The sequence below is a fragment of the Corvus moneduloides genome, chromosome 7 (assembly GCF_009650955.1).
Source record: "Corvus moneduloides isolate bCorMon1 chromosome 7, bCorMon1.pri, whole genome shotgun sequence".
Taxonomy (NCBI): Eukaryota; Metazoa; Chordata; class Aves; order Passeriformes; family Corvidae; genus Corvus; species Corvus moneduloides.
Window position 1 is genome coordinate 8,856,044 of NC_045482.1, and position 19,452 is coordinate 8,875,495.

The 19,452-nt window shown below is 43.0% G+C and overlaps 1 protein-coding gene across 1 annotated transcript in view; it reads right to left on the bottom strand.

Moving 5' to 3' along the window:
- TMEFF2 (transmembrane protein with EGF like and two follistatin like domains 2) overlaps nt 1-19,452 on the bottom strand; it is a 125,703-nt gene that overhangs the window by 49,664 nt on the left and 56,587 nt on the right. Inside the window, exon 5 of the mRNA XM_032114970.1 lies at nt 3,090-3,186. Within this exon, the coding sequence (XP_031970861.1) occupies nt 3,090-3,186 (97 nt within the window). The remainder of the gene's footprint in view (nt 1-3,089; nt 3,187-19,452) is intronic.

The following is a 19,452-nucleotide window of genomic DNA, read 5'->3' on the forward strand; positions in this document are numbered from 1 at the left end:
TTCATGAAGCCCACTGGTGCAAAATGCATTAAAGGTGGGAATAATGCCAGTAATACACGATCCTCTTAGTGACAAGAAGCTTTCACATATTAAAGCAGCAAGATGTTAAAGACTTTCAAGTGAACAGTCTTTGTTTTTAACTTAGAGAAAGAGATTCACTAATGGAATGCCAAATTGCATTCACTCTCATGCTACTTGACTGCAGAATAGGATAATAACACATGTGTGCTTCTGCATGCCATGGAAAACCTGTTATTACAGAGGTTTCTTTCCTGCCTTTTCTCTGTACTTTCCAGAAAATGTTCACACAAATCTTCCCCCTTCAAGTAATCTTCTGGGTGCCAATCCCCCATTAGAATCCCAGGAGTCTAGCCATTAACAGATTCGTTTAACGCAAATAAAGAGATTTAAAAATAAAGGTGACACAGTACAATAGCACAATTTAAATGAGTGACAAATGGCAATGAATAACCAAAAAAAAAAAGGGACAAAAAGAATTAAACCAGAGATAACGGTCCACAAAATATAGACTGTGACAACGCAGAATAATGTCAATTGTCACTGTAAATCATCAGCAGCCCAACCACATCTGCTATCACACCTGTGCTCTCTTTTCTGATCTGCTCTGGCACCCTAGAAATAGAAGGCGAATAGCCAGCCTCACATTTCCAGCTCCCTGAAGTCTGGCACTGCTACCAGCCTGCATTCCTCTCAACCTGGAGTGGATCAGGCACTCACCCTGCACCCTCAAACTGTTCCTGACTGATAGGGATTCGCTGCAGGTGCTGGGATTATCATCCTGCAGTAACAGTCCCAGGACCACCAGGGACCCTGTTTGGATTTTACAAACCTCATCAGTCAGGTGAGATAGGTAAAGGAGCCCTGCTTACATCTGATACCCAATCCACAGAAAAATAGTGATTAAATAATAAACTGGCATTTCTTGTCAAGGAGAGTGGGGCAATATGCATCTCTGGTGCCAAACATGAAAATTCAATTAACATATATTTGAAAGAGGGATCTAGAACCTCCGTACATAGTGCACTTTTATTCTAGAAATAAGAATAGTGAAAAGCTGACATGCAGAAGGCTCATTGTTTAGAAAGATGCTTATCCAAGGCTAATCAGGGGGCAAAGACAGGAAAACAGGGCTCTGTTACAGCACATGAGGTTGCTTACTTCAAAGCAGAACCTTAACAGGCTTTACATGAAAAACAGGAGCCTGTACTTCAGGTTGGAAATCGGCTTTCCTGCCTCCTAACAGTTTGTCTGGGAGCATCTTCCCAGCACCAGCCCTTCCCTGCTCCTGCACCGAGAAGCACCTTCCCCTGCAGAAAGAGTGCCAGTCAGTAAAGACAGAGAACCTCAGCTCCTGCCATCATTATGCTGCTCCGTAAAAGCCAAGCTGTTTCAAAGGGGAGGAATTAGATTGTGCAAAAGCTGCAGTGGGAACACTGGGGTAAGTTGGATCAGGCAGTTTTACCAAGCTATTTCTGGAAAAAAATAAACACTGCTACTCAGTGCTTATGATTAATAATGTTATCTTGTAGCTAATTTTATTCCTTGCCCCTCTCTTCTCCTGCCTTCCAATTTGGAAGCACACTTAATTATGAAAACATGAGCACCAGACTGTGAATTTTGATATATTAATTTCACCACGGTTTTGTTTCTACACTGCGCCACCAAAGCTCTCAAGGACAACCAGTCAAGGAGACAATGAAAATCATAACACCTGGGGTAATTTTCTTAAGCAAAGTCAACATTAGGCAATTTCTTACTCACAAATTTCATTACATTACTGAAACCTATAACCATGATGCACCTTGCTCCTGTTTTTCAACACCACAATTTCCTTTGATGACTGGAGCCAGAGCAAGGACTCGGTGGTTTGTTTTCTTGGGGCTTTTTAAGAACTAGAACCGGAGATTACTGATTACTAAGAGGCTGGCAAGACAAGACCAAAATGAACACAGTGGATAACCATGACCATATTCCTGAGCTTCTTCACTGAACAGAAGAACTGTTCCTAATTCCAAGCCTGGCCAAGGGTGCACGGATTCCTTGCCTGGGCGGGGTCACAGCTGCCCAACACTGGGCCCAGCTCTCACGTTCACCATTCATTTATTGACTCCTCTCTGCTCCATTCTCATTCTCCACGTTAGAGCTCTGTTTTATTGACCTCACTGTTTTACTGACATCTCACTGCCTGGTCTGTGCATCCATTCTTTAGCTACCACTAGCCCATAGCTCCAGAAGCACCATCCAGACAACAGCTCTAATGTTGGCATGGTTATTTTGTTGTCTCTCAAAATATGGTTTAGTTACTTAGAGGGAAACATGAGGCATGGCATTAGGGCAGTGTTAGAAATATAGCTCTGTGAATAGTGACCTTTTTGATCTATTGGCTGTTCCAAAATCACAATGAAATTATTAGCTCACAGTTGGCTTAATATAAATTTCCATATTTCCTAGGCAAAATGAAAAATAAAAGTCTGAGTTGATAGAATTATTTCCCCGCAGCTTATGTAATTAAAGTTTAAAATAGCAAAAAAATCTGAATAATTTTGTAACCCCTTTTAAAAAAATAAAAATTAAAAACATTTCCATTGAGAAAATGTCTAAACGTATACTCTCATTTTTTCAAGCAATTGAGGGCAAGGTTTTCAACTTCAGCAAGCTAGGGAAAAGAGAGACAGATTTCCCAGCACTTCTAATGCCACACATGAATTAACATGATGATAATACTAATGATACTTTTTAACTGGAAAAGCTTTAGGTCAATTATTTTTCCCAATTCTATTTTTACTGAAGTATGAAGCCGTAAAACCCCAGATGGAATAACATAAGTTATAATGGCAACAAAATGGATAACTGTGTTTCTAAACTTGGTCTAAACTATGCATGTTCCAAAATTATAAACCAGAGTGTTCTACACATTTTTTTCAGAGTAATAACCACCTCAGTTACTTTGAGATGAAGCTCTGGGTACAGAAAATTGAGTATCTAACATTTGTAATGCTTTCTAAACCACAGTACCTTTAAATAATACAACATTCATTAAAATAGAAGAGTAGAGCAAATTACTGTACCAAACATCCTCTGCATCTTCGTCACACTCTGCCCCAAACTGGCAAATGTCACAGGTCGATGTCTCTTTTTGATTGGTTTCACCTGAGCCTTCATTGACTGTTTGATGGAAAGCAGAAGAATGTACATTAGTAAAGACAGCACTGTAGCAAAGCACTTCTCTCTCTCTAGAAAAATCTATTCACTGCATCAGCTTAATGTGCTGCTCACAAAGCCGACGGCTGGCCAACAGTGCTCCTGAGCGGGCCAACACAGAGATTTCCATGCTGGCCTGTGATAAATCCCCTCAATTACAGAGCTAAAAGGAAAACCAGAGAAAAACCCTTCCTTTTCTCTCTCCCCTTATACAAGGACCCCTTCAAGCTGCAGCCCAGGAAGGTCATGTCCCCACTGAGCCTCACTGCTTTGTTCCCTGGGAAAATAATGGAGGGGCACTGATAGCATCGCATGCTGCGTCGTGTCCTTACCCATGAAGGCCTTGAGATGGCCCCAAGGGGACGCTTTCCTTGAAAATGTTTTGAAATTACCTGCCATGTGGTGCAATCTAGTCCACTCCAAAGGCAAAACATTTTTCTCTGCAGAAGCACAGCTATGAGCCCCAAGGACTAGTTATCTCTGGCAGGAAAGATTTAGTGCTGTCCAGAGGAGAGGACAATCTCCAGCACAGGTTAAATTTGAAACCTGGGAAAGTCAATGCTGATGTCTGCAATTGTGTAAGGTTTGTACCTGGCCCTTAAGTCAAAAATAAGAAGGGTCTAAAGGGAAAATAAAAATATGGGTGTAAGAGGACTGAGAAAAAATACTGATGGCTGAGTATTGAAAGACGGAAAGAGACCACTAAGGTAGGCACCAAGAAGAGGGTTTGTTAAAAGACCCAAAGGAAACATTATCTATGTTTCTACTGAAGTGTATAAACACCCTTTGATATCTTTTGAAAGACACCACTCTCCAGCAAGACACTGTACCTAGCGATATCATTCTGCCAGTTGCAGAGTTATTAAACCAACGCAGACTTTAAGCATCAGTCTGCTCTGACTGATGTTGTTATCTGCACTAACAGCCTCTGCAGTGTCATCTCTCTTGCACTTGGAGTCAGCACCGTGGTGCAGGCTACTGCACACCTGGGTGCAGGGTTCTGCACACCTGGGTGCAACCCACCAAAGCTGGTGCACACGTTGACGTGTGTTGGTAGCCCCAGTGACATCCACTGGACAAATTATCTGCCTGATGTACATCCAGGTGGTTACCAGAGGCTTTTGTGTCAGAGTGTTCTGACTTTGAATAAGCTGCTTTTATTATTTACTCAAAAAAGGACAAGAATCCCAGACTTTCACAAAGCTGTTCAAGGAGAAAGGGCTTTTGCCCCTTGAAGAGCAAGTGTGACTCCAATGCCTGTTTTTCAACAAACTTGTTTCCCTATCCTGGACAAGTTATGTCTCTGCCATGCTTCCCACTATGTGATAACAGGAATAATATAATTTCCTACCAAGAGAGAATGTGGAAACAAGTATATTAAAATATTGTGATATACTTAGATACTACAGTGACAGAAATCACAGAAATACCAAAGGTAGATGACTTATCTAAAATGCGTTTTTCCTAAGCCTTAATATAGTCGAAGGAAGTGTTGGTATTTTTAGGTATGGACTATGCTGCATTAATTTCCTATCAGTCATGCTTGAATTTAGACTATATTAAACTGAAAAAAAATCACCTATGAAAAGCATTCTGATTATCTCATTATGCCAAGAGGAAAAAAAAAGAGAGTTTTGCTCTATTTGTACTAACTTGCTCACCTTTATATCCTTAAAATTCATGTAACAAAAACCGAAGGGGAAACCAGGAAAAACACACTCTGGATTTTTGTTCTACTGCATCGTCAGGCTTTACAGGGAGGGTCTGAGCTGTGGTTTTTCTGTCTCCTAAAATGACTGAGAAACTCTGTAGGCTCACATGTTATAAAAGCCAATGTACAATGGGGGACAAGGTGTCCAAGCACCACATCCTCACACCAGCAGCATCTCCAAGTGCTGCCTGTGTGATTCTGGCCCCACATCACCGCGCCACTCATGACCCTCCCCACCTCCCTGCAGCTGCACCCATGCCTGCAATGTTGCATTTACATTTTAAATATAGAAATCTCTTTTATTGAGGAGATAACTTTGACAGCCAGCTGTGGCAGGGGATTTCCAGTGGTTAAGATACTACGCAGGGCATGTAATGAGTGACGAGGGGACCTATGGGCAGAAGACTTCTTACAACAGCCAAGCATTCCTCACCTATCGGAAATATGACAATTGCTCCAGTTCAGGAGGGTGAGAATGTATACTTTATGGAATGGAGCTTTAATTTCTTTATTTTGTTATTCTGCAAATCGCTTCCCATGCATTTCCTTTTAATTTAAAACATATGCCCCGCTTTCTTCCTCCCTGTAATGTTTCTATTCGTAACTGTCCAGCACGTGTCGTTTGACCAGGGACCTCACATGGCTCTACATCACAGAATAAGTGAAACTGCTATTAAGCCATTAAAAAAGGCCTTTGAAAGACTGAGCACGTTGAAGAGAAGTAACTGATTTAGAGAAGATCATCCACACTACGGCACATTGCAGTTCTGAATATCTACTTGAAATAGGTCACTCCTTCATATTTTTCTGAAGAAGCTCTGTGACCAGCTTTCCATAGTCAATGTGCATGTTGTCATTAAATGTGCAAATGTGCAGCAGTCCTTACTAAAAAAGACAGCTGTTCATCTGTTTATGCTCTTTCTGTTGTCAGTAACACAGATAATATTATTCTTTACATTTCTTAAAGGTGTGTTTTCTCTCCCTACACAAACATACCCACTGGCATATGCACCCACACCCAGAACTGACACACACAGGGCTTGTTTTCTCCATGCTGTGCAGATAAGTGCTTTGATAAATAAGACATCTTACAACGAGTTATTTTCCCAATATATCCTGCTGCTTTCTAGCTTGAGGACTAGTGGATACTTATTTTCTAAGGTGACTCTTTTTTCCTTTTTTCCCCTCACTGCACTTGCTGATTTGCACTTCTTTCCTAACCCAACTGAAAAAAATTGTTAGCAAAAATAATCTAGCTTCTGGATTCCTCTTCTACAAAGGAGAATGATTCTTCTCCTCACGCATGTTAGGTAGTTCTCATATTGGCAACTGTTGAGGTTTTAACAGCAAGGCCCTGCAGGGACATAGTAGGGCTCCAGGGAGGTTAATCACTGAAGCCCACCACTTACCACTCACACAACTGAGAAGTGTTAAGCTGCAAAATTCTTATTTGTATTAGCAAGATTATCAACTTTGAGAGTCCAAAGAAATGTGCTAACAAGGTTTAGGAGGTCACTAACATTATCTGAAAGTCACTTCAGAGACTACGTCAATCTCCTAAGCAATATAAATTCTCAGCTGTGAAGGCACTACACACAATTTACAGAGTCAATGGACTGTGGTAACCACAACAGCTCCTGTTTTAATCGTTTGGTCCATCTCTGGCATTCTCACAGCACTCAGATCAGATAACTGTGATTTCAAGAATATCTGTATTGTTTGCAGCTCCCGCAAGAAAGAAACCATTTCTGAGGCATTTTACTCTGTTTCCCTAGCTGAAAAAAACCAGATTGAAAGTATCATTGCTAGATTGGTCTGACCCTGTGCTTATTTCCTGTAACATCAGGAGAAACTAAAAGCCCAAAACTGCCCACTTCCACTGTAAACATCTCTAGTTTCTCTTTACACTTAATCTCTTTGATTCAAGTCTCCTGTAGGTGCTGCAACCCAAAAAATCATGCTAGGACTTTACCCACATAGCTTCCCAGACTCATGCTCTATTAGGAGTTGAATTGGTGGTTTAGAGGTTTTAAAACATGTACATCAAAATCTCTGTGCTAGAGCTTCTGAATAACCCTTTATCAGTGTCTTGAGAAGGTGCTTGATGAGTGGCAAAGCCAGGATGGAAATAAATTCCTTGCAATTTCCAGAAAAGCAGCTCCAGTGGGATGGTTAGGAATATGCACAGCATCTTGATCTGATACACAAAGGGCCACACGGGACACAGGGCATGCACCTTGCCCCACAGTCCAGACTGTGAAGAGGAAATGGGAGAGGAAAGAGCAGCTGATGAGCCACGAGAGTGAGAGACAATCAGGTGGCAACACTGGCCAGACACAGATCTCTGAATCTCTCTTTGCTAACACGCCTCTGAAGGTAACAGGGCAAACTCAAGAAAGCCTCAGCTAAGTTTTCACATAGCTTTGTAGGACTATTATAATAACCCTTATTCAATATATTTCAACTACACTAGAGAACAGAACAAAGAAACAATATAAAACATCACCACACACTTGACTATACAAAATATGACTATAATGAATTATGAATTATGACTACTCTGATGTAGTCTTCCTTTGATCGATGTGATCAGACACGTGCTCATCACAACCCCTGATTCTGACTAGACTCCTCATGGTGGGATACCTTTGGTACCGTTGAAAGAAAAACTTCAAAAAAGGCTTGCTCTAGCTCATCCTTACAGGATACATGCTTGTTTTCAGCTATAAAAATCTAGGCAATAACAAAAATCACATGGAGATGAGAGTTGATGGCCACTTCTGTACTGTGGAATGAAAGACAATGTGCAAATTAAAATGTAGTGGAGGAGGATGCTCTTCAGAACAGCTGAGGTGATCTTGCCACATGCTTCAGTCGTAACAGGAGTGCTCTGGGCAGGTGAGAAGGTGAGTGGATGAAGTGAGAAAGCTCTAAGCAAGCAGGGCAGAGAAGCCAGCAGAATTTACTAAATGTGTGAGAACAAGCACTACCTGCACCTCTATCAGGCGGCTAACAACACCTCACAAACTGCACCAAAAAAAGCCCAAATCCTGCAAGCGACTTCACTCTAATCAATAAGCCTTTTTTTCCTGAAAGCATTAGCTCAGTGAAAACCTGCAAAGTGAGAAAAATGAAGGGTGCGAAGCAGGGGGTCAACTCGCCAATGACTCTGCCCTCGAAACCTGGCAGAGGCTCAGAACAGCATTACAGTCAAAATGAAAGGAAAATGGCCTACAGTATTGGTAATAAATTCAAACTCTGACGTGCCTTGCTCTGCTTTACTCCTGCTGGCTGGCTCCATCTCGGTAAATACAAATTTGCCCTCTCCCACACCCATAAACACTCTGGGGAAATACCTTATTGCAGGGGAAAACAGTGTCTCCACCCAGCTCAGGAGCCAACACAGAACTTCTTAAGGAGACCTGAAATATTCTCCTTCACACCAATGTGCCTTTGATGGTTTCTCCAGAGCACCACAGGTGATTCCTTGAAACCCCCTCTCTGCTATATGGCCAGGTGACTTAAACAGCACCGGGGTGTGCCAAACCCAGGCTGGCTGCCTGAGGAATCAGATCCCCTTTCTCAGGGTTTATACTGCCTCAGGTCCCATCTTTGGATACCTTTGTGTTGCCATTCTCAGCCAAGTGCTGGAAAAGGTTAATGGGATGACTTTGGCATGATGCAAATACCTAGCAGCGTTTTGGAGGATGAACTAGATGCACCCAGCCAGCTCAGATTGCTGATAAAATGTGCTCTTATCTTATTGCTAAAGACCATGTAGATAGAGCCTGGCACTGCTTTGATGCCAGTCAGACTCCATTTGCAGTATTTTTCAGCTCTCGTATTTATATTGTGACTCTCAGATTATATTTTTTTTTTCTTAAAAATCATAACCAGTGGATTATCTCAATGTATCAGGATCTTGACTTCCACATATACATTTGCTTTGAAAGGTATGTCTAAGCTTTAGAGCAGTGGAAAAAAAGCTTGTGAGTATAACAATACCAGGAACTCTCACATTTACAATTTTTAAAAGCTACTTTCATAGGGCTGATTCACGATTTTTCAGTCCAACGCTGAGCCAACGCTGGAAAGGAAAGCAGCACTTCTGGAGCAGCTCACCCTTGTGCACAGCCCCGTGGTGAGCTCACCCACACCTTGTGGGTGAAGGCTGTGCTTCTGCCTGGATACAGAGTCTCATCAGAGCAAGAAAACCGCCTGGGAATGCCCTGAGTTCGGGGAATAACTAGCACAAAAATTGTTTCACACTGTTACTAAGCACTGCTGCTCTGTCTTTACTTTGTACCTCTTGTCTTGCTTCCTTTCATGCCTTCCTTCTCTTTCTCTTGTCACTTCTTCCGTTTTCCCACCACCACCCCTGCTTTTCCAGCGGCACTCTCCCAAACCGAGGTCCCACCCGGAGCAGCTCTGGCAGCCCTGCAGATGGGGAGGTGCTGCTGTGAGGGGAGGTGTGGGCTCATGCGCACAGCTCAACATCTTGGAAACCTCGGAACCCTTCTCCAGCTGTCACCCAACGTGGGGGCTCGAGGGTCTGCCCTGGCGAGATGGGCAGCATTCCCACCCTCTAAACCTCACTTTTTGTGGCTAAAAGTGGAGGGGATGGGCATGGTTTCACAGGAGCAGCGCTGCTCCTCTGCATGTGTCGGCCTGCAGCTCTCTCCTTTCGGCAGGCGCAGCTGGAGGTCTCTCGCAGCACCCGTGTCTGAAGCCAGGCCATGACCTCTGCGGGGACTTGTCAGCATTTGTACCACCGTGGCCAGGAGGGAACGGATTCAACTCTTACTCAAAGTGTATTTATCCTAAATAAACACCACTTGCTTGTCGCTGTCTCATGCATATTCCTGCAGCTCCCACAGTGCATTTGATAAAAAATTAAACACGATTAGTTGAGGCCAGCTTCTCCTAGCGAATATCTCTAATGGCGTTACAAAAGGAATGGCTCATTGAATAAAACCCTATTGTAAGCTTTCTGAATGATGACAAGAAACAGCTGTGGTTACTGCACCATTGTGTGGTGCCCCTACAAAATTTGACGTTTGCCTGGTGTCTGTGGGCTGCCAGCACTGCAGATTTATGAAGGTGTACGATGACCAGCACTGACAGTATTTGCCAGTGTGAGGAAGAGTAGGCTCATTTAATTTTGCCAAGAGCTTCCCCTCATAAACAGCTTTGAGTAAAAAGCCAAATAGCACATGGGGACTATTCATCTCTGCCTTGCATTAATTTAAAGAGAAATCTCACTTCCTTGGAGGAGAATTTTCAAGAAATAGATACATCTTTTTGTAAAAACATGCCTGCAATGCTGCCAAAGCTTTTTTGGCATCAGTCCCTGCTTTTATGTATTTTAATATGCACAAAAGCACAAACAAAACAACCAAGTGGACATGGCCACAGCTGGGAGCATGCAATGCCACGGGTCACCAATCAAGGCCATTATTAAAGAGCCTGGAAGGAAATTACTGTAGCCCTAATTGCAAGGACTGGAAGATTTTTCAGGATCAAGGAGAAATAATAAAAGATGGTGTCTGATTCCTCTCTCAGGTTGACTTGCCTGGCCACACTGATCATTATGCCTCAGCACTGTGTCAAGGTAGATAGGAAGCTGCAGTCCAGGAAAGTGCCCAATATCTTAATGCTTTTCTTATTTGTCAGAAAACGGCCATCACAGGTTACCCTGAAGCAGAGTCAAGTGTGAGCTGCTTCTGGCTGGCTGGTCCTGTGTGCCAGAAAGAAGCGGATCAGGCCAGGATGGAATTCCATAGATGGAATGTATGGACTCTATACGTGCTCTAACATGGCACTTGCAAATTCCGTCAAGAAACCCTGCATTAGATGTAGGTTCAGTTAGAGGAATACAAGGCAGCGCTGCCTTCCTCTGTAGGAGGAGATGCTACAGTTGGACATAAACCACAGAAATTACCCATCTGTGCTTTCCCTGACCTCTGCCAAGAATTCACATCCCACCTGAGGTTCTGAGCACTTTCATTCACTCCAGGCAGAGAGGAACTTGCATGTGAGTTTACAGAAATTCAGTGGAAAAAAAGATTCAAACCCATGGTTTCACAAAGCCTACATAAGCAAGTCCCAAATGGGTGATGTGACTTTCCAGGGTTTTCCACACTGAAAGGGTGCTTTTGCCAGCTTCCTACCTGGTGGAAAGATTAACAGAAGTCTTAAATGTGAACCCTTACAGCTACTCATCTTTCAAGAAAGAGAATGAAAGGAACAAAGATAAAACCTAAAAGAGCTGTCTGGCATCCACGTGGTGACTACTTCAGTTTTATCTGAAGTAGTGATCTTTGTCACTTTGCTATTGATTTAAGCCTGTGTATCCTTTTGAATATTAGTATGGCTAGCAAGATAGCAACATCATACATAAAAATGTTCTTTATTCCAGAACAGATGAAACTCCCAGTGGTAAAAGAAGATTTAGGTATCTCTGAAGATTTCTTATCGCTGTGCAACATAACTCTCTAATGGTTCAGTGCCTTGGAGGGTCATCTGAGATCACTTATCACATAAATCAAATAGGTGGCAGGCTATAAGAATGGAAGCCTATAGCAATTTCATGTCTTTGCTTGCAGACATCAAATCTATCTTTTAGGCAGACTATAGAGGAGATAATATGCCACTCCATTTAAGCCACTGAAGAAGCCCAAATCTGGGTATTAACCAATCTTAGGAAGCTGCTCCTAGTCTCGGCTGCACCACAATTATCTTGGGAAATGATGGGTTTTAATGTGGACAGCAGACACTGGTCCTGGTTTTAATTTACACTAAAGCTTCTGTAAATCACTCTGGCAATGGAAGGGAGTGCCAGAGCAAGTGAAAGTCCAATTTAGTTTATGTCCCATTTACATAATCAGCAGTAGGTAAAGTGGATCCCCTGTAAAAATGACTTGGGTCTACCTTTCACTGGATTCAAGAAGAGGAGCACAGCTTTCTTCTCCCTCTCCACTTTTCTTCCATGTGATACTCCTTCCTCTTGATTTCTGTGGTGTTAATGCAGGTTACACATACACATAACAGAGCTGAGGCTGCCCTGAGGCTCCAAAGCATCAAACAGATGTGTGCCAAACTCATTTTTAGTAGTGGGGTCTCAGAAGGGGGCCAAAACTGACAGTCAAAACCCATGTTCAGCCAGGCCGTAACCTCATGACTGCGCCGTGAGAGATGGCTCCTCAGCTGCCTCTTCCTCCACCAACCCAGTGGATCCCCAATTCCCTTTCACAGCTCCTACACCAGAATTTCATATTTCTGCAGCAGCACTCCCTGATCTGCAATTGCCACCACTGATGTGATCTTCTGAACTTTTACAACCAGGGCTCATCCCTGAGTCTGCTCCTTCCCCTGTGAGAATTCCCTTTAAAGACAAAGAGGAAAATGCATCTCAGAGATAATTGCAAAGACATCCCTGCTGACATATGTGAAGGTGTTTCTGCCTTCCCGAGGCTGTAGGTAGGTAGTCCTTGGGTCTCTGCTGCAGCTTGGGGTGCACAGGAGTGCTGGCACCTAAAGAACTTGCCAGAAGCTAAGACGAGGGCAGCTGCAAAGTCTCCAAGTCTTGCTGGAGGAGATACAATATTTATGCAACATAGATCCTATCTTTTACATAACCCTACTCTTCAACAAACATGAAAACATATGGCATCAGTTAATTGCATGAAAATATTTGGTAGTAAGACAATCTTTCGGGACAAATGGGAAAAAAACCCAATCAAGCCATGTTTTTCCCTTTTCTTCCCAATATTAGTGGGCAGGTTGAGGCAGTGCATGAGTGGCACCATTACTGGCTTAAAGCACTCCTTGGCTTATGGTTTATGCAGTGGAATAGTTGTGTCCACAGCACAAAAGCCATGAGAAACACTGGCAGCACTGCTGATAACCTAAGCAGAAAGGCAGGGCAGTTCATGAAGGAGTAGCACAGCCACTCCTGCAAGGGTGGCCAGGATTTAGGAGAAGGAGCCTCCATGCACCAGGTCTCTGACTAAACAGGGGATCTGATTTTGTGCTGTCACCCAGAATTTAAATGACTGGGAGAAAAAGCCTCCCAGACCTCCACCAACAGGACAAACAGGCTGAGTGTGACACTTCGAACTCAGCCTCGAGTTTGAAGCAGCAGGAAAGCGTGGATTGGACTCCATTCACACCAGAACAATGTTGCCCTTCTGAGTATAATTTTACAGACGTGTTTATGATATAGGGAGAGCCATATGGCACAAAAGGTTTAAACATTTAATCTCACTTAGCTTCAATACACTGCATATACAGAGAATTGGAAGCCCAGCAGGAAAATGCCAGATTTCATTCTCACTTAGTCATGATTAACCTTTATGAGCTTGCTCGGAGTTTTGTCACCTGTGAAGTCACTCAGGGCAGGCAGGCTGCAAAGGCCCTGCCTTGCTGCTTTGGCCAGGGGGCCACAGCTGCTGAGCTTCAGCTCTGCAAGAGCTCTGCTGCCCAAAATGGGGGCACTCCCCTGCCCCAAATGGCAGTGCACCCTGCCCCAAATGGCAGTGCACCCTGCCCCCACCTTCCCTGAGTATGCAAAGTGCAAAAGGGACTACAGGGAACAAATGACCTGGAGGGACTCTTGCCTTTCTCCTCCTGCAGCTGGGCCTCCTTGCATCGCTGAGTTGGGTCCAGTTGAGAGCAGCCTTACCTCAGCAGACAGGCACAAGGCAAACAGCTGATACACACCACACTTTGCAAATATGCTCTTTCTCATTAATACTGATTCCCACACACAAACACTTTAGCTATATTCACTGATTGCATTACCATTGCAGAAGTGTAATTAACAAATTAAAAGGGAGGACTGTGATTCAGTTTAATTCGGGGAAAATCTTTAAATAAATAAAATAAAAAAAAGGAGCCTGATGAGTCTGATGTCTGAGGATCGTTACCCTCTGCTATTTGCTTTAATTTCTTGGACATGCTCTAAGAGCAATGCTTTCCTCAAAACAAACATGTCCTGAGTATGCTGCAGTAGTGGCTACACGATACTTAGAGAAGCAACAATGACAAAAACCCCAAAGAAATGAAAAAATCCTGACAGATGCTGAACCAGATACAAGATTGCAAATGAAGGTGTATCATCATGGAGAGAGAAAGGGGGGAAATGCCAGCTGGAAGGCGGTCAGATGGATCTGAGCCTGACAGCTTATTCACCAAAACTTATGAAAAGAAACAAAGAACATGCACACCACCTGCCCACAAATATTTGTGGATGGAGGGAAGGCAGAAAACCCCCTGTACTTGCTGTCCAGATCCTTGCATGATAAAATAAAGCAGTTCCACCAAGTAAATCAGTATTTGTGAGAACAGTCAAAACTCCTGAGCCAAAGTCAGTCTGAATTTCTCTCCGAACACCAACTGAGCACACCTGGAAGAATGGCTGTGAAATGATACATACTGCCCCTCACATTTCCTACAGAAAACACCTTTCAGGTGATCTAATATTATGAGAAACCATAATCATTAAGGATTGATCATGCTAATATAATTTTCTGGATGGCTTATTAACCTACTAAGACATGTTTTTCTCTACTTCCCTTCATTAGCGACAGCAATAATTAGGTAAGGACAGAGTAGCAAAATTGATCATATGCTACTGCCGAAGGGGACAGAGAATGTATCATGGACATTCAGCATAATGTTCTCCAAACTCGAGATGCATTAATTTTATTTAGTGCCACAGCTATTTTCAGCCTTTGATAGAAGGAATCCGTTAATGCAGATATTGCATAAAAGGAGCTTATTTTTCTCGTTTTCCAAAATGGAATTTTCTTTTTCCTTTAAAGTTCCTAGCACAAAATGAGATGAGACAGGAAAACATCCCCCTCTCAAGTCGTCCTCTCCTTATTTCAGTCTCCTCATGAAAGCAGCACTTTGAAAGCGGAGCAGCTGCAGAGCCCTGGCTGGGAAGCAAGGGAGTGAGTTATACTGTCCCCTCCCGGGCAATAACCCCCGAGCTCCGGCAGACCTGCAGCATGAACTTTCCCCCACCATCCCACTGACGTGGCAAGCGCCTGTAAACCCAAGAGTGACAAAGGCATCACAGCCATGGTGAATTTTTAGGTCTTTTTAAAAAATGTGAGCAACTGGCTTTCCCTGAGCTCTCCCCCATGTGAGCAAGAGGCAGCTTTCTGTAGATAAATGCATTATAGGGAGCTGACAAGGGTTGACTTTACAAACTTGGCACTCTGATGGCATCCTGTACGAACAGGGAAAGGGAGGATCTGCCAAAGCGAGAGCCAGACATAGCATAAAAAGCATCAACCCAGCATATTGACCTTATTTAAGTCCAAACAGCATAACACTAGAATACTTGATGCAAAAATGTCATAAATATTCTTTATTCTACATGCACATTAATGTTTTCTTTAAATATGCAATTCACTTGATATCTGCAATCCTCCTTCTTCAGATGCAAAATCCAAAATAATGATTATATCAGTCATTGCTTAATACATTCAACTGTGGCCCTGATTTTCATGCATGAATGGTCATTTACATATCATTACCCATCATGCCATCCACTCAGATTTTTCTTTCTAAACAGAGTAATACATTTAAAGTTGTCATTTTTAAACAAAAATGCTTAAAAAAGGGACTTTCATTTCTCGTTATCTTATCTGTGCTCTTAGCAGCTAATAGACCGGAATATTAAAATGGAAAATTCTCAGTGTGTGTGACAACTGCCACAGTGAGAAGATCTCAGAGAAGAGGTAATTATCAAGGGATTTTTCTCAAATTTGGAAACACAGATAAATATGAACAGAAAAGCCGAAGCAAACCGACCAGAAGCAAAACAGTAATTATAGTACATTCTTCTATTTTCCTAACACAAGTCCTTGTTAGGGGCAAAGCTGGTTCCACGTTAGCAAAATCACTGTGGACATGAGGTGCAGTTAGAAGCTTTACATGCATAAATTACAGTTTTTCAATTAATTTTGCCCATGCTCACATAGAGGAAGGATTTTTCCCCGCCCCCCTCCTCCTGCTACTTTTAAAGTAATTTTCTGCTATGTTTAATTAGGAAATTTCTCTACAGAAGGGAATGTGATAGAAGATTAATTCTCTATTTTCTCACCCACTGTGTCAGTAGACTCAAGTGGACACTGTAAACCCCAGTTAAATACGACGAGGATGATCAAGCACGGAGCTCCTTTTGAGAGGTCGCGTCTGCAGACCGTGGATCTCATTTCAAAACAATAGAAATGAGTTAGGAAATGGTGTCTCTCCGTGGTGCAGCGCCACAGAGGAGCGATTCCAAGTGCTCTGTGGTGTGAGGGTTCACCATGCCAGCTGAGAGGGTTTGCTATCATGGCTAATGACACCAAGCGACAAATGGCATTGCCACAACTGCTGATAGCTTGGGTCTGCTTCTCCCCTTCACCACTAATAACTATTCCTCCCATCCTATTTTACATCTTTTATGCCGAGTATGAAACAGCAGTTTAACAATAAATAATGAAATATTCGCTGGTGGGCAATATAGTAAAGTTTGTTGTTTTTTTTTTAAGGGGAGAGATAAAGGGTGCAAACTGTATTTGTTTTTAATGAACAATGAAGGGAACGAGCTATTTACCCTCAGGACATAAAACCCCATGAATGGTCTCTTGCTGCCAATGCTGACTAAATATTGGGTTAAAGCTTTTAAAAATTGAAATACAAGGCAGAGTAAGAACAATTACTTAGAGGAAACTCAGACCCACAAGATGCAGAAACATGCAAGATACTACCCTTTGATGAAGAGGGTAAGCAGTTTTCTCAGAAGGTTTAGCAGTGAAGTGGCTGAACACCAAAACAGAGAAAGCATGAATGATTCAGAGGAGAAAACACAGACATATAGCCTAGTAGAGACCGAGAGCTTTGTGCATTGATTAACCAGGACCAGATTGTTATAATCCAATAGAAGTTGCCAGTACAAACCTCCTGGGGACAGGAAAGGTCAAAACAGGACAATTGGCAGAGAAAGTGAGTAATGCAGAAGAAATTTAGAAACTTCAATTCCAGTTTTATTCTGAGCTTAAAAAAAATAAATCAGTATTTTGGCTAGTCCAATGCCTATTTATTTCCTCACATTTTCACACATTTATAAGACATTCTTATCCCACTCTGTTTGATGCTACTCTGGTTTCATGTAGAGAAACGCTCCAGCAGAGCATTTAAGAAGGGACAGCCACCTTTGCAGAGTCCAAGGGGGAACTGCAAGGATGACAAGATCTAGAAAACACAGTTCTGTGGTGAGCTTAGGGGAATGGAAATTTTTTACTTTGGAGAAGACTGGAAGGAGACTACTCATCTGATATGAAAAGGAATGTAAAAAAGGCTGCTATAAAAAGAAGGATAATCAATTGTTCTCCACATCCATTATTCCTGAGACAAGAAATAATTGACATAATTTACAGCAAAGGAGATTTAAGTTAGGTATTAGGAGATTCTGTCCCCCCAACTTCTAATAATTACTGTGGGCTGGAACAGGCTGCAGTGAAATGAAGCCAGTGTGCTCAGAGGTGGCTTCCGAGACTGGTCCATGCAAGGTCTGAGTGAGGGACAGTCTAACTATAGCTGTTCCCATCAGACTTGAGCAGGATGGATGAGATGATCAGTTGAAGATACTTCCAGAACTATGTGCCTATGACTGCAGCTTTTCTGCAAGCCAGTGGATGGCTGGGGTCCACACTGGACACAACTCAAATCTTTACTTGTACAAATTCCCACTGAAATCACGGGGCATCTTTTGGTAACATAATTAAAACATCTTCATGTCATCTGGGTGTGTGATGTCTGCTCACGAATGGGGCCAGTATATATTTCTGCATGATCTCTAAAAGTTTTTGACTCTTGCAAATTTGGAGGATTTGGTCACACCTAAGACCTTGCGGACAAGATTTCAGCTCATCTGATACTGAAGAGGTAGAGGAACCAACCACATCTTCTTCCTCTCTCAGGAGAGATGGTTATTTCCTTAGACACAGTGATTTGAATATATCTGTTCCAACTGACCAAGATTTTGTTCCATTATAATAAAATACCTTTTAGAGAAAAGGCATAGACCTCTTTAAAATGAAGACACTTAAAAAAAATTGTTAAATGGGCTGCAAAATCTACGTTAATACAAAAATACAGGTAATGCATTTCCCAGAGCAGTCAGCAATGAATTTCCAGTGTTAGCACTCAGCTCGTCACCCTCACGCCAAAATGACACTACCTGTGGTGACTGCGCCCTGATGAGGAGGGCAGGAGGTGATGGTAACAGTGAAGCTCCTAATGCTAGCTCCAAATCTGCAGCCAGGAAAGCTGGGAACCTCAGGGAGCCCTACTTTCAACCAGAGCAGCCTGTGGCTGATGGAATGCGTGTCAGGAGCCTTGGCGGCCCGTGCGAGAGACAAGAGCCACGCAGCGCAGAGGGCTTGCAGCCACCTTTGTTCTGCGTCCCCTGGGGCTGCACTTTCTGTATTGCACCTGCCAGAGGAACAGCACAAAGCCTGTCCCCTCTGCTCCTGTTTCCAAGCAGTGAGCAGCCCTTCCACAGCAAAGCCAGCCTCTGGTGGTTCCTCAGCCTCCAGTGCCCACTCCACATAGCTGCCCAGGGGCACACGGGGTGCGCTTTGCTCCCCTCCTTTTTCCTCTGACAGCAGCCAGGCCCAAGGCAGGATCCCAGTTTATCTGCACAGTGATAACACAGCCTTCCAGAAAGGAAATACAAAATAATGGATCGGGTGAAGGCACATCCATCTGTCATCTCAAATAAGCACACGGGTGCCATGTGAATGCCTGGTCACTCCTGTAATTACCTGTTAAAGCTGAATGGGCAATTTTCAGCCCGAAGTACATGAAATGCGTGAACATTTTAATGATGCACAGAACAATTAAGAGTATTACATGCACGGTTCCTGATCACCTTGAGATTTTCTCACTACTTAGCGCTGGGGAAACTCAACCTCTATAACCCTGCTAGAGCAAGAGGGCACAGCTAGAATCAGGAAACAGTGAGCTGAATAAATTGCAGCAAGGCAGGCACTTTTTAAAATGCAACTTTTCCTTCCACAAACTCTTAGATAATGATGGAAAAAATGTCCGCAGTGAATTCCGATGAAAGAAAAAAAAAGAAAGGCAAGAATAATAAATGTGTCCCATGTGACAGGCAGGAAAAATGAAGGGTTTGATTCAGGTCCTGTTCTAATCAACGGGACTCTCTCCATTACCTCTGCTAACAATCCCACTAAACCCTTTATGTCTGGTTGAGTAGATAGAGCACAGAGCTAAGAAGCAAGAAAGCCTAGCCACTGAAATGGCAGCTAAGCACCACATAAGGCACCTGAACTCATCCTGCAGTGAAGCTGTGTGTATGAATACACACAGAGTACATACCCATGGTATCGATGCTATTTCAGCAGACAGAAAACCCCTTGTGCCTTCCCCCCAAACATGGGATGAGGGGATCTGGACCAAAAAATAAATCTGAGAGAAAGGCAGCCAGATTCTCC